Source organism: Myxocyprinus asiaticus, chromosome 41, assembly GCF_019703515.2.
Source record: "Myxocyprinus asiaticus isolate MX2 ecotype Aquarium Trade chromosome 41, UBuf_Myxa_2, whole genome shotgun sequence".
NCBI lineage: Eukaryota > Metazoa > Chordata > Actinopteri > Cypriniformes > Catostomidae > Myxocyprinus > Myxocyprinus asiaticus.
This window is the reverse complement of record NC_059384.1, coordinates 34,520,316-34,535,274: the sequence shown is the minus strand read 5'-3', so window position 1 is coordinate 34,535,274 and position 14,959 is coordinate 34,520,316. Positions and strand designations below refer to the sequence as shown.

Sequence of the window (14,959 nt, the reverse complement as noted above, 5' to 3'; positions counted from 1 at the left end):
GACAGCAGTCTCACTCACCTTTCTAAGGCCCTTGAATCCATGGGTGTGTTTAATGGACCTGCTGTACAGACACAGTAAACATACAGAGGTTATTTAGTGCCTGAGGCAGCACATTAACAATGGCAGTTCACTGGCTCTTCAACCATGTGGGCAATGTATTGCTGTTATGCATATATTCTGTAGCTCTAAGTGACCATAAACATACCCTCTACCCTCTTCTCTGTAGTTATCCAAACCCTCATCGAAGGATTTAGATCGCTCCGTTTTAGCACCAGAATCTGACTCCAGAACCGTGAGTCGTAAGGAATCTATAAGAGATGAATTTAGAGTTCACAGAAAACATATTTTGTTTGATTTTACTCATATACAGGGTCAGAAATGTACCAGGGATCAGGTAGAAATGGCTCTAAAAGTGATACAAATGCCCCACATTAATACAGTATCTTAGGGTTAAAAATACATCTTCTTGTGTGTGTTTTTTTTATTTTTTTAATCTCTTATATATTTGATATATTTCATAATAGTATATTCTAGGCCAAACAAGTTATGGGTTTAGTGCCTCTGCAGACACAATAGTGACCTGTAGCTGTCAGATATCTGTATTTACTGTCTCAGTAGGAGTGTTGTTGAATGCTGCTAATATAATGTGTATTTCAATGGAAAAAAAATCTAATAAAATCATATTTGACAACAACAAATGTGAAGAAACCACTTCCCAATAACTCCAAAACAGAAATCTAAATACATCAAAATCTACCACGGAAGACAATATCTAGCAGAGCTTTTTTATGTAATGATTTCTTGGGCATCATCTTTACAGTAACTTTGTATTTGATTTGATTTTACAGGTAACAGCCATCATTTTTCAGATTGAGATTTTATTTCAATTAATTGATTCAGCTGAAACATTTCACATAAAGGGACGACACTGTTATTTATATGGCTCAAAAAATGCCCTCATTATGGTAAAAAAAAAAAAAAAAAAAAAACCTGAACATCAAATCCAGGAAGCAAATATTGCTCCATTATAGAAATAGTTAATTTCTCACACTGATCATTTATTTTCGATGTAACTTATTAAGTTGGCAGAGATGTTCCTCACCCTGGTCGTGGGACAGCTGCCGGCGTATTACAGGAGTTGGGGATGTGGGACTAGGCGGGATGGTGGTAATGACGGGCATGCTGGAAATCACGGCAGACGCAGGAATGTGTGTTGCGTCATGTTCATTACTGGAACTTGACGGCTCGTCTGATGACGACAGATATAAAATACACTTTTCATTATCTGTTGTATACAGCACAAGCAATACAGACCAAAAAAGACATGTACAAACAGAACCAGACAGCTAGGACGAAACATGCTTACTCATAAAGCTGGTAAGGAGTGAGCATTCATTAAACTGATAAGCTCTCCACACCTTTCTTTACACAGACAGACACACAAACCAAGAAATAAGATTAGTAGGGCAGACGGGATCACATCACAGGATAAAATAATCTGTCTAAACAGAATAAAGAGTCTGTTTTTCCAACACTAGTCTGACTTTAATCTTAATAGTTGTAGTTTAAAGCTGAAGTTTTAAATTTCTGTGACACTTGCATCAACAAACGGAATTGCAAAAATAATAACTTGACAATGACATGATTTCAAACATGTTTCCTGACCACTCCATCCAAAAACTATTGATCTGACAAACAGGCCCCCCCAAACTCACGTCATTAGTTGGGCCAAAAAACAGAGCAATGTTTTAATAGAACCACTCTTAACACTTTTCAGGGGAACCAATCAAGTTAGCTTTAAAACCAAACCAATGTACTTGTTTTTAGGCTACATGAATTTTAATTCTTGTGTTCATCACTTTGAATACCTGGCTACAATGTCAGCTATATATAAGTGTAAAACACATTCTACTGTAGTAAAACTGTAGGAAAAAAAAGACATTTTATGGACTTAAAGGCTCTAATTAGTTCAGTTTCTGCCATTATTAGGTGTCGGTTTAGGTTTGCATGTATGATTATGTGTGTGTGCCTGCGTTAAAGTGTAAATCCCTGGATCTGGACCACAGGGACTAGTGGTTTAGATGAATTTTAGACTTATATTAATGCCAGCAGCAGGTGTTGAGTTCAAGCCTGTTTGATGCATCATGATTATTTTATTGTGGTCAATACTGACATATCATCTTAGTGACATCATCCGCCAGAAACTAGTCATGAATCATATTTATAGGGCAAGTTTATCTTTGCCTTAAAAAGAAGTCATGAACCAAAACCAGACTACCAAATCAAACCCAGTCTACTGAACAAAACAGTCTACCAAACAATACACAAAAAACAATCTACAAAAAAGAAAAAGCAATCTCCCAAGCAAAACATAATCTATATAACAAAACCCAAAACACAATCTAAAACAAAAAACAAAACCCAATCTCCCAAGAAAAACCCATAACACAATCTACCAAACAAAACACAAAACACAATCTATTAAAGAAAACCCAATCTAACAGACAAAACCCAAAACATAATTTAACAAACAAAACCCAAAACAATCTACCAAACAAAACTCAAAACACAGTCTACCAAACTAAACTCAAAACAGTGTTCCAAACATTACCAACAACACAAAGTCTCCCAAACAAAAACAAAAAACACAATCTACTAAATAAAACCTAAAACATGCTCTCCCAAGCAAAACCCAAAACAGTATACCAAACAAAACCCAAAAACACAATCTACCAAACCCAAAACAAAATACAAAACAAAACCCAAAAACACAGTCTACCAAAAGAAACCCCAAACCCAATCTCCTAAGCAAACCCAATCTCCCAAACAAAACCAAAAACACAATTTACCAAACAAAACCTAAAACACAATCTCCCAAACATAACCCAAAATACAATCTCCAAAACAAAAGCCAAAACACAATCTACCAAACAAAATCCAAACAGTCTACAAAACCCAAAACATTATCTACCGAACAAAACTCTAAACACAGTCTACCAAAATAAAACCCAAAACACAATGTCCCAAGCAAAACCAAAACAGTATACCAGACAAAACTCAAAACACAATTTACGAAACAAAACCCAAAAAGACAATCTACCAAACAAAACCCAAAACAGAATTTACAAAACAAAACCCAAAAACAGTCTACCAAAAGAAACATAAAACACAATCTCCCAAACAAACCCAAAACCCAATCTCCCAAACAAAACCTAAAACAAAATCTCCCAAACAAAACCCAAAACCCAATCTCCCAAACAAAACCTAAAACACAATCTCCCAAACAAAACCCAAAACACAATCTCCCAAACAAAACCCAAAACACAATCTATCAAACAAAACCCAAAAAACAGTCTACCAAACAAAACCCAAAACACAGTCTACCAAACAAAACCCAAACATAGTCTACCAAACAAAACCAAAAACACAATCTACCAAACAAACCCAAAACACAGTCTACCAAACAAACCCAAAGCACAGTCTACAGGGTGGAATCTGACAGTATGTCAAATTATTTGTGCCCTTGTGTACTATGATGTCATATCCTATCACTGTACTGGTGTACATTGTAGTTTGGAGATGCTCCAGGGGCTGACCTATGCACTCCACTAACACACTTGAGCTTTAATACTGTCTGTTTCTGTACCAATCAACATCCATAACACATCCTATATTTAAATATGCTGCTGGTACACCTTGAGAAGCACAGCCATTAATGATGCCTTTGTACAAATGTAATAGAATTTAAACACCACACTTTTTATAGAATTTAAACACCTTTCTTGCTGGCATCATATAGTACATGGTTAAAGTAAAGATAAAGTGTGTAATTTTTGTGCCACTAGCGTAATCAAATGGAATTTAAAAAATAATGACAATTCAAACATGTTTCACGAACACTTTCCCCATCAGCCATTGATTGGACAAACAAATTACACACATCATCTCAATGAGCAAAATTCTGAGGAACAGGTGACTCGAAAGATGTCATGAAAGACATTGCAGGTTAATGCCCCTCTCTCTCTCCCTCCCTCCCACACACACACACACACACACACACACAAGCACGAATACACGAACACACACACACACACACACACACACACACACACACACACACACACACACAGACAGACATTCATACACTCAAATTACACAACACTTCCCTCTAACAACTTTGTTTACATTGGGGAGAGCTGTTAATCCTGCTGTTATTACCGTCATCATGTACACCACATGTGTAAACCATTTGATCTATCTATGCAAAGTCTGGGTCAAGAATTAACAGGGTAGCCTTTTGTATGATTTATTTGTGCAATAAAAAGCAAATTCAAAGTCCTGCCCTAGTCTGGAACTGCAATGAAGCAGACAATGACTGCCTTGTGTTAAAAGTAGCACATCTAATGTTAAAGTTCAGATGTTTCATTTACTGTGAGCAATGCAGAACACTGAATATCAAGACAAAGTCTTCTTCCTTGTTCCCATTGGCTGCTTCATGTGATGAACAAAGAACCAGAAGAAGCAAATATTCTGAAAACTACTCTAGTAAATACATGAGATACATTATAACTATACATTACTCAAAGTAAAAAAAAAAAAAAAAGATGCAATTTCTCATTGCTCCCAATATGCAAATGTCAAAGTCTAAGGTATGGCATCAGAGATTTTAGACAAAGGCATTTCATACCAATCTAACAAAAAAAACAAAAAAAAACAAACAACAACAACAACAAAAATCTATATTAAACACATTTTTTCACAATCTATTAGCCTATTAAAACTCATCACCCTGTAGGTCAGACAGTGGTTGACATAGCAACAGCATCCATGGTTATTTTATACAGTTGAAAAAGGCTCTTACCAATAAAGGGGATGGAGTCCAATGAGTCATTAAGGTTGCTGGAGATGGAGGTTTTGCACTGGTCTCCTAGTTTCCTCTTGTGCATTTCACGCCAGGCGTCATTGGGCAGCCAGCATTTGTTGGAATTGGCAATTGGCTCTGTGTCGTTCACTGCCAGAATGTATGAGGGGTGTCGGATGGGTTGAGATCCAGACTTCTCCCTCCGAACCACAACTACAGTAGCGTCTGGACCCTCAATACCCTCCACTTCCTTCTCTATGGCTTGGGGCTGTGGTTCTGTTAACTGGGGCTGCTTAGGAACTGTACCGTTACTGGTCAATATAGGCTTGGTTCCACCCTGCTTTGTTCTATGTGGTTTAGAGACAGCGGAGCAAGATGAAGAGCGACATCCATGAGCTACCTCTCTGACTGGTTCTTGAAGGCTGTCAGCCCGCCCCCTGGGCTGCTCTGCATTGTGGGGCAGGTGGTTGGCAATGAGAGGTGTTCTTTGGTCTTTGATGGAGCCTGTGTTGGAGCTACCACTAATGTGGCCTTGTATTGAGGCCAGGGCAGAGGCTACATAAGAACCAGCAACAGTGTAAGAGTCTGAGACATAATTCTTAGCAGGTAGCAGTGAAGGCCTATTTAAAGAAGGAGCAGCGGTGTTACCCAGGCTTTCAGCTCTGGAGGTGAGTAAAGAACCAGTGCCTCTACAGAAGAGAGGTGTTAAGGGCAACCCTGGGTAGCTGCCCCCACGCATGTCAGGGCTGAATACCTCCTGTGTTCTGTGAGGCTGGGGCACCATGCGTAAAGAAGACTGCCTACTTGCTCTTGCCTCGTCCCCTCTATGTATAAGTATCCTCTCTTCTGTCTCAGTTCTGCAGCATCCCTGCCTGTCCAATATGGACCCTGCACCATCATTCTGTCTGCCCAGGTAGTCACAAGAACACGCTCTGGGTTTTGGGATACCTGTGGGTGCCAACGGGAGGGCATCCTGGGAAGCACTGCGAGGCCAATTCCGTGCTAGAGCAGTTCGTTCTGCACCACCAAGTCTCTCCTGTGAGGCACTACGCAGTGGAAGCACGCTAGATCCAAGATAACTCCGATCATGTGAGGCACTCCTCTGTCTCAACTGTGATCCAGAAAAGCCCCGCGAGGGTGTAGCGGTTGTAGAAGTGCTTTTCAGCTTGCTGTATTCTCCTGTACTGGATGGGGTTGTGGCTCGCAGACTGTCCAGACGTTCTTGAATGGTCCGACAGCCATACATGTAAAGCCGTTTGTTGTCTATGTACTCTTTGTAGGTGGTGTAGTTTCTCCAGTCTATGTTTTGGTGGGGGGAGCAGGGGGAAGGTGTGGCTGGTGGAGGAGAGGGTGTGTAAGGGGTGGGAGAGGTGGCTGATGGGAACGTTTCTGCTGTTGTGGTCAGGGTATGTCTTTGGGAAGCTGTAGGGGTGGTGTCCACACAAGTCTCTGTAGTTCTAGGGGTACTGCTGGAGAACCCAGTAGACTCTGCAGTGATGTTGGGTATGTGTAATTGTGCTGCCCCAGTTGGAGATGAAGTGGCATGGGTTCTGAACCTGTTAAAGCCTGGTTCTGTGGAAACTGCATACCTGTTCTCTTCCATCCTGTGGCTGGGACCAGCCCTGGCCATGTGTGAAGTTCGATCTGTAGATTCGGTTGATGCTACCATTGTCCTCACACTCTCGTTAAATACACACACAACAGTTTGGGTCTTGGGGACTTGAGAGGTTTGGGGTGGGGTAGGGGCGGATATAGGGATATCCATGACTTTGTCAGGCTTGGAGCATTGGTTTTCCCCTTGTCCGGTTCTGCATGACACCTCGGCAGAGTGCGAAGGCTCCAGCACCTTCACCATGGCATTGGGCTCTATCCGTGGGTAACATATTGAGGGCGGCTCAGGGATATTCTGGGCATTTCCACTATATGCCTCATTTGCTTTGAGGTATGCATCTTGAGAATAGGCCTGTAAGGAAGGGATGTTTTATTAGTTAAAATGAAAGAATGAATACTGCAATGAAAAATTATTTACTGGCATGGCTAATGGTTTGTCAACCATTTGAAGACTGGAAACTTTTACCATCTTGTAGCAATTTACTAACAACATACAGGAGTCGGGTCAGGTCAGTTGACCCCCACTTCTTTCTCTAAGTTCAAAAAGCAACAAATCTCAGGGAAAGTGTGAGAGGAGAAAAAGTCAAGTAGCCAGGCTCAACTGCCTTCAACCTCAAGGAGGGATTAAGTATTAGCAGCTTACCTACCTTTACCTGCAGAGAGAGAGGAGCACCCAGACAAGAGGAAAGAACAAGAGGAGGGCAGCCTTTCACCGAGCAACCTACAGATGCTAGCGACAGCTCTGTTATCATCTTACTCTGTCAATAACTGACTAGTTCCCTCATGGTCTTAATGCTAAATTCCACACAGATATTCACTCCCATTTAGTACTTTCCCAACACAGGATACTATATAAAGTTATTGTCCGCCCCAGCTGTCCCAATATGCACAGGACAGAGCCAAGGCACAAATGAGAGCGTAAACGTGATAGCTGCACTTAAGACTCTACACCTGAGGTGTCAAGTTACTGCAGCACACCTCTGCTCACGCTAGCATACCTGTCTCTCCCTTTCTAGCTCTCTATCTCACTGTCTGCTCCACCCCTCCTCTGGAAATAAATATGACTCAGAAGGCTATAAAAAATAATTGAGCAAGTACACAAGGAAGTATTTCTTTAGAGGGGTAGTTCTTTAGAGTGATAGACCGATATATCAGCCACAGTGATTCATGTGCCGTCAATTGTCCATTTTAAGATTATCAGCATTGGCCGTTAACTGTGTCCACTTGGCCAGTTAACAGAAGTGCTATCTCCCCTTTATGTCATTTCCAAAATCAAAATCTTGTAAAAGGATAATAAATAATGCCTGTTTTCAATTTCAGTGGTGAATTTTGAGTTAATATTGTGTAAAGATAAGTGTTCATTTAATTACAGCAATTTTGTGTATTATTTGCTGTCATTATATACATAAGACAATTTACCACCATTATATAAGGTATCCTGCTCGATATCGGTATTGGCATGTGCCACTGAATAACTCATATTAGTCATTTCTATACAATCATTTTTATATAATTTCTATGCAATTTATCATTGTTTCATTTAACTTTTAACAGCTTGTAAAAGCTACAAAGGGAGAAGTTATACACATGCACTTCCATGCAAAGAATGAACACCACACACAACACAACATTACATAACAGTCAGACTGGGAGCAGGTTACGGGTTTAGGTCCTGCTTACCAGTGCTGTGATATCCCTGGAAAACTGCAGCCAGAAGGATAGTTACATTGACAGCAGGGAAAGCAGAGGGAGAGAAGAAAGAGAGAGTACTGGTGAGAGATGACAAGAGCTCTACAGGTAGAGCAGAATCAATCAGCCCCTACTCTAGACACACTGCTGCTGTCATTCAGTGCGGGATAAAGAACACTATAAATACACACTGCAGCACACACACACACACACACACACACACACACACACACACACACACATACACGCACACACACACACACACATACACACACACACACACAAACAGAGAGAAAGAGAGACAGAAAGACAAAGAAAGAAAGAAAGAGAGAGAGAGAGAGAGAGAGAGAGACTGCTGGAGGGCTATCAGTCCAATACCACAGATGAACTAAGTAGTGGAGGACACGATTGAGATTAATGTAGGGTGTGACTGCTGCTCTTTCCAGGAGCGATCCTGCAGCTTTCAGCTTCTGTCGTCACATCTCAGTCCTTCTGCATGTCACTTCCTTGCCTACACACAATGATCAATTGCATAATACCTGTCGACTGTCTCTTTTCAGATGCCTTCTTCTGTATGCTCTTCTTGTACTTGTTTTGAAGCTCTTTTTCCCTCAAGTCACTATGCAGTTGCATTGTTTCGCAGTCAAAACACAGGGTGCTGCTGTGGATCTGATCAGCTGACTGCTTTGCATACATGCCTGGTGCCCTTCCCTGATGTCCATGAATATATTACTTATCTGCTGCAAATGTTTCTCCAAGCACTCATGGGCTGTATTCCCAATTCACATACTTCTAGAATGCACTAAAAGTATATAATTCTCTGGAGATGGGAAAGTACAAACTTTTGATTAAGTGGCAAGACACTTTTAAGTACAGTATGTACTGTAGTAAGACAATATGCCAGTATTGGGACACACTACCAGTCATAAGCTTCTGTTCTAATATCACAGACTCCTTTGTGGCATCCGGTTAAATTAATTATCTTACATTACTTAATTCATTTATTGCTATGTTAGCTTTCCAACTCAATTTCACAGACCACATCTCAAAGACAGCATAATCATGTAGATTTATACTCTACAATATCAGGAAACTAAGACCCTTCCTCTCTGAACATGCCACACAACTCCTTGTTCAGTAACTTGTCATAACTAGACTGGATTACCGTAACGCTTTCGTAGCCGGCCTTCCTGCATGCGCAATTAGACCCCTGCAAATGATCCAGAATGCAGCAGCACGTCTGGTCTTCAACGAACCAAAGAGAGCGCATACTACACCACTCCTTGTCTCTCTTCACTGGCTGCTGCACGTATAAAATTCAAGGCTCTGATGCTGGCATACAGAACAGTCACTGGGTCTGCTCCAGCATACCTAAAATCATTTCTGCAAAGCTATGTTCCCACTAGAAGCCTGCGGTTGGCTAATGAGCGGCGCCTTGTTGTACCAACACAAAGAGGCACCAAAACACTTTCCCAGACTTTCAGTACTGCACCTAGTTGGTGGAACGACCTTCCCAACTCCATCCGTGAAGCAGACGCCCTCTCTATCTTCACAAAAACGGCTAAAAACATATTTTCCATGAGCACTTGACCATACACACACACACACACACACACACACACACACACACACACACACATATATACTGTATCTATCTATCTATCAATCTATCTATACATATATATATATATATATATATATATATTATTCTAGTTGCAGTCTAATCTGTCTTGGATACTACAATTCTGATGCTAGAGAAACTTTGTAATGCAGCTCTTTTTGTACCACTGTCTCCATAAGATGAATTGCTTGTGATGTATTATTCATCTTTTGTAAGTCGCTTTGGATAGAAGCATCTGCCAAATTAATAAATGTAAATGCTTCAGCCTTACATTCTTTACTATAGAGATCACAAAATTGTGGGTAATATTAGCCCAAAAACCATCCCTGCATGCAGAGTTTGAAAATCCCCTGGAAATAACATGCCACCTGGCACCTTTGAAATACTGTTACTACCATTAGTGTTTACTATGACTTTGGATGCAATTATCCTCCCATACAACATTTTATGGATGTTATGTGAATTTGGATGCAACCCTGTTCTCTCATTACATCCGCCTTTAATCTGCCTGCACTCCCTATTCTCTGTCATTTATGGGTGTTCCTTCAACTTCTGGCACTTTCATGTCCCCGGGATTGATTTTATTAAAACGAACAGATTGTTTATTATATAAAGTTCTCATTAAAACTAAATTGGAATCTTTTTTATGTCTTCATCATTTATTCTACACTTTCAATATTAAACAATGAAAATCTATTATAAATATACAAATTATTACATGATTAAAACTATGATAATCTAAACAGAGTGAAATCAACTTAATTTCAATATTTATTGTGTGAAAAAAGAATTGTATACATTTTTCCAAAAGTATGACTGTCCCACAGTTGTGGCGTCATGTCCACCACACCAAAGAAAATTGTCATTGGGCGTCAATTCCTTCAAGCTGTAATTTTGTGTGTGTATATATATATATATATATATATATATATATATATATATATATATTTAGGATATGTAAAATGTTAGCTATGAAATTATCATTAGCAAGACAAAGGAGGTGGCCTTTTTTTCCCCAAACACGTCAATTCCATCAGTGTCATTTACACCAAAGTTCTATTAAACACAATACAGAATTTGAGATGTGCTGGATGTTTTTGTTTCAAAAATATTACAGTACATACATTTTCTGTGATACATGTACATACACTATTGGACATTGTTAGCAGACAAATTCAATAAACTAGTGAGAATGTGAAAAATGTTTTAACGAGACTTTCCAGAATTCCATAGTGCTAAAAGAGCCCGAAGTTGAAGAAACACCCATATAGGTACACCACTGCTAATGCTAGTTGGTCATTAGAAATGTATTTATGTATTATTCTTTTAATGCCATGTCAGTATCAATGGTTATTTTCATGGCAAGATCAAAGTAGCTTAAAAAAAAAAACATTATAATAATAATAATATATATATATATAATTACATTACAACAAAAACTATATAAGATCTATCAATTTGACATTTGATAAGATTTTATTTTTCCTGATGAAACCTTTTTAAACACATCCACTAAATAATTGTCTTAATAGGACCATTGTCTAGTGTTAATAAAAGCAGGACAGTCCAGGAAAATATGCTTAATAGTCAGTGGTGTTCTACAGAAATCATATGTTGGTGGTTCTTTACCTTTCAATAAGACACATGAGTAAGTCTTAAATGACCAATGCAACACTTTGCGTATACAGTTTGATCACATCTAGTTTCAAAAGGAAAAAAGGGAAGCATCTTTCATTTATTACAGGTTTGACCTCATATAGTTTGTTATGGACACACTTATCCCATTCCACTTGCCACTTTTTTGAGATATATGAGTTCATTATAGGTTTGAGATCTGATGGTGGAATTTGACATTCTGTAATTTCCAATTTGAGGGCTTCCTTAGCAGCAGTGTCTGCCTGTTCGTTACCTGGCTGTCCAATATGGCCTGTTACCCAACAGAAAATTATGTTAAAATTTGGTCTCTGTAAAAATCCAATTTAGCTGTTATGCTGACAATTATGGTGTGTTCCATCTTTAGAGAATTGAGTGCTTGAAGGCCTAGTTGTTCATTAGCATGGCCATAAATTGACTATATTAAAGCAGATCTGACAAACAATTTAAACTTTCCCATTTGTGAAGTCTTAAATGTTGGTTCCATATTGTACATAGAGCTGCCTCCTGTTGGCTAAAATAACAAGCATGAGTGTCATTCCTAAGTTTTAAACTAGGCACTGGATGAACTCATTAATGTCATGTCAGAAATGCCCTCAGGGCTCCAGCAGTGGAATCAGAGTTTGTGAGGCTGGCATGTAACAGCCTGAGATCTGGAGTCTTGCCTGAAATGTGCTCAGGTATGGAAATGGCATTACAGCCTGAGATCTGGGCAAACCTCATTATAGCTGAATCAAAATAAGCACACACACTCATACAGGCGCCATCACGCTTCTCTGCTCGGCTGCATCACTGAACTCTGGCGAAAAGAGCAGAGACTCTGCTCTCTTTCCCACAATTCCTTTTTGTTGAGTAATTTCATTTTCACCGTTCACTACAGTTTATCCATTTTCCATCAGGAAACTTCAAACTGCTTCATATCTTAAAGAGTATCAACAACTAACGCACACATACATACACAAACACACACACCACTCACTCAGCATTCCACACTTGACAGTCATTCCTGCCCACAACTTAAGAAATAAGAGAACAGAAGGAAGAACATGAATTGCATCAAAGAAGAATTCAACTAAGTTTAACAGGTCAAGGTTAACCCTTAAATACATGAGTGTTTCACCAAATATTATTACAAACCTCGGGTCTTTAGCGACCCGGCATGCATACATATTAGAGCTGTTAGAATTAACCTGTTAACGCATGTGAATAATTATAAAGTTAAACGTGTTACATTTTTTTAATCATGATTAACACATTTACCACTACAATAGCATAAACCAGCCAAAACACTTGTTGGGAGGACGGAACCTTTGCGATGTGTCCGCCAGAGTCATTGCACTGATGCACACTTCACAACACACACACAACAGCGTTTCCTTGTCAGTGATAAAATGACGAATTAGAAAGGACATCTAAATGCTATTTGATGTACAAAACAAGCCCAAATAGGACTTGTGATAGAAATCAAGTATTTTCAGCCTATGTAAGGTGCATTTTAATTGACTCAGATGCATGCCAAGTCTTAACTATCACCAAAATGCAGAATGAGGCGTTGTTGTCTGCAATCGCTTTTCATGTGGAGATCAAAGTGACGCTTGTCGCTGGCTTTGACGCTCTGATGCGGCTTCACGATTGCTGTAACAAGCGGATAGCCACAGTCCTTCGGCTGATTAAAATTGTGAATGATGAGAGTTTAAGGGATTTAATGCCCATTGCAATGAATATGCAACCTATGTGGGGACTAGTTCTTTCAATTAGTCAAACTCCCACTTAGACTTTGGGAAGCGTTTAATGTTACTTAAACACAAAACACATAAATTAAACATATGGATTTTTTAAGCACAATTCATGGGAGTGGAAATATATATTGCGACATGATTACACATCTCTGGTCCCTAATGGCCCTATACACTTTTTGTAATTAAGCAATTCGAATTTTCTTTTGGCCTTTTATATTGTTACACTATTCATAAGAGAAAGATTAAGGAATTTTAAAAAGGTGGGGCATATGTATGAAAAAAAAAAAGCATGAGGTAAAGAGGGTGGAATGTGGTCCTGGGTAACTTAAGACCAGAGATATGCATTTAAGGACCACTATCCACAAAACCTGCTGGATGTACCACACCCCAGATCCTCAAGTTCAGGTGAACTGAGTTTAGAAAACAGCTTTCACACCAACAAAACAAACTGAATTCTGAAAAATCAATCTACAAAAACATTCCTTATAGTTATCTATACAAGTTAAGCAGGGAAAGTATTTTAGCGTGGAAAAAATTACAAACTTTATCTTTAATAATACGATTTTGAAGATGAATCCATCATGTACATTGTTGGCAGGGCTAGAAGTTATGACCAGTTTTGTGTGACAAGTAAACTACTGAGAACTAAAACCTACCAGCTGTAAAATGTCTTCATCTTTTGGCATCACGCAGAGCTCCAGAGATGTGTCACTGAAAAAAGTGTTTAAAAAGGTCAAACCAAAAATGTAAAATCTGAAGTTTAAAATTATTTTCTAATTTCTCAAATCTCAAAGTCCTGATAATACATTGTACTTCAAATGCAGTGTATACAGTATCTGGTGAATATTTATAAAATATAAGAACAAGGAAGAATTGTTACTTGTCAAATAAAATTGCACAATAAAGCATGTATCTGTAAACTTCCTCAAGGACTGACACCTTTATTCTAGAACACTTTAGGAATAGATGAAGGGATAAATAAAAGATAAATAGTCCCTAGTCCATGATGAAAACAGTAAGATATAATTCCAGTTTAAGTAGCACATACCATTAAAATCAAACTTTAGTTTGTAGGGTTTGAACCCTACAGACTCGCCGGATCTTCAACCACAAGGCTCCACCAGGCTCAAACTAACAGTGCAAAAGACTGCTTACCTGTTCTGTATAAGGGCGATAACTTGGGAATATGTCTTTCCGATGATGCTTTCTCCATTGACTTTTACGATGCGATCCCCTGAGGGAGGAGAAACAGGAAAAGGAGAAGATGCTAGTAGTTCAGTTATAGTATGATAATGTACAAAGATGTTTCATAAAAAGTGTCAGAAAATGTTTTGGAAAACACAGATTGTCGGAATGGTTCAGTAAACTGATTGATCCAGTTCACAAAACCGTTTGAAGGATTTGCTCAAGAATTGGACTGATCTGGTTCTCAATTTCAACACAAATTTGGCTTTATGATCAGGTCTGTTCCTCACAAAAAGCTACCATATAACTCCAGAAGACTTGTAATACAGCACATAAGTTAAATGAACCTCCTTTATCATTCTTTTATGGTGCTTTTTGGAGCTTGACAGCCCCAGTTCTCATTCACTTTCAATTAATAGAAAAGAATGGCAAGGATATTCAGCAGAAATTCACCTTTTGTGTTCTATAGAAAAGAGAAGGTCATACAGTAAATTACGACATAATTTTCATTTTTGGTGAACTATTCCTTTAAAGAACTGGACAGGAACTGAGAACCATGGAATAATTATGCTTGTTCAGATAAGCTGAGCGATTTGTGCT

The 14,959-nt window shown here is 38.9% G+C and overlaps 1 protein-coding gene across 8 annotated transcripts in view; it reads right to left on the bottom strand.

Moving 5' to 3' along the window:
- The window catches only part of LOC127431843 (rho GTPase-activating protein 21-like), a 165,598-nt gene that overhangs the window by 19,746 nt on the left and 130,893 nt on the right, over positions 1 to 14,959 (bottom strand). For 4 of the 8 annotated variants that reach the window (XM_051682443.1, XM_051682442.1, XM_051682437.1 and 1 more), the window contains 7 exons: positions 14,330 to 14,408; positions 13,831 to 13,885; positions 8,153 to 8,176; positions 4,862 to 6,824; positions 1,103 to 1,249; positions 206 to 308; positions 19 to 61 (listed from right to left, as the gene is read on the bottom strand). In XM_051682443.1, the coding sequence (XP_051538403.1) occupies positions 19 to 61; positions 206 to 308; positions 1,103 to 1,249; positions 4,862 to 6,824; positions 8,153 to 8,176; positions 13,831 to 13,885; positions 14,330 to 14,408 (2,414 nt within the window). Of the gene's footprint in view, positions 1 to 18; positions 62 to 205; positions 309 to 1,102; positions 1,250 to 4,861; positions 6,825 to 7,119; positions 7,316 to 8,152; positions 8,177 to 13,830; positions 13,886 to 14,329; positions 14,409 to 14,959 lie in introns of those variants that run through there. The other 4 variants (XM_051682440.1, XM_051682445.1, XM_051682439.1 and 1 more) reach the window with 3 other exon arrangements.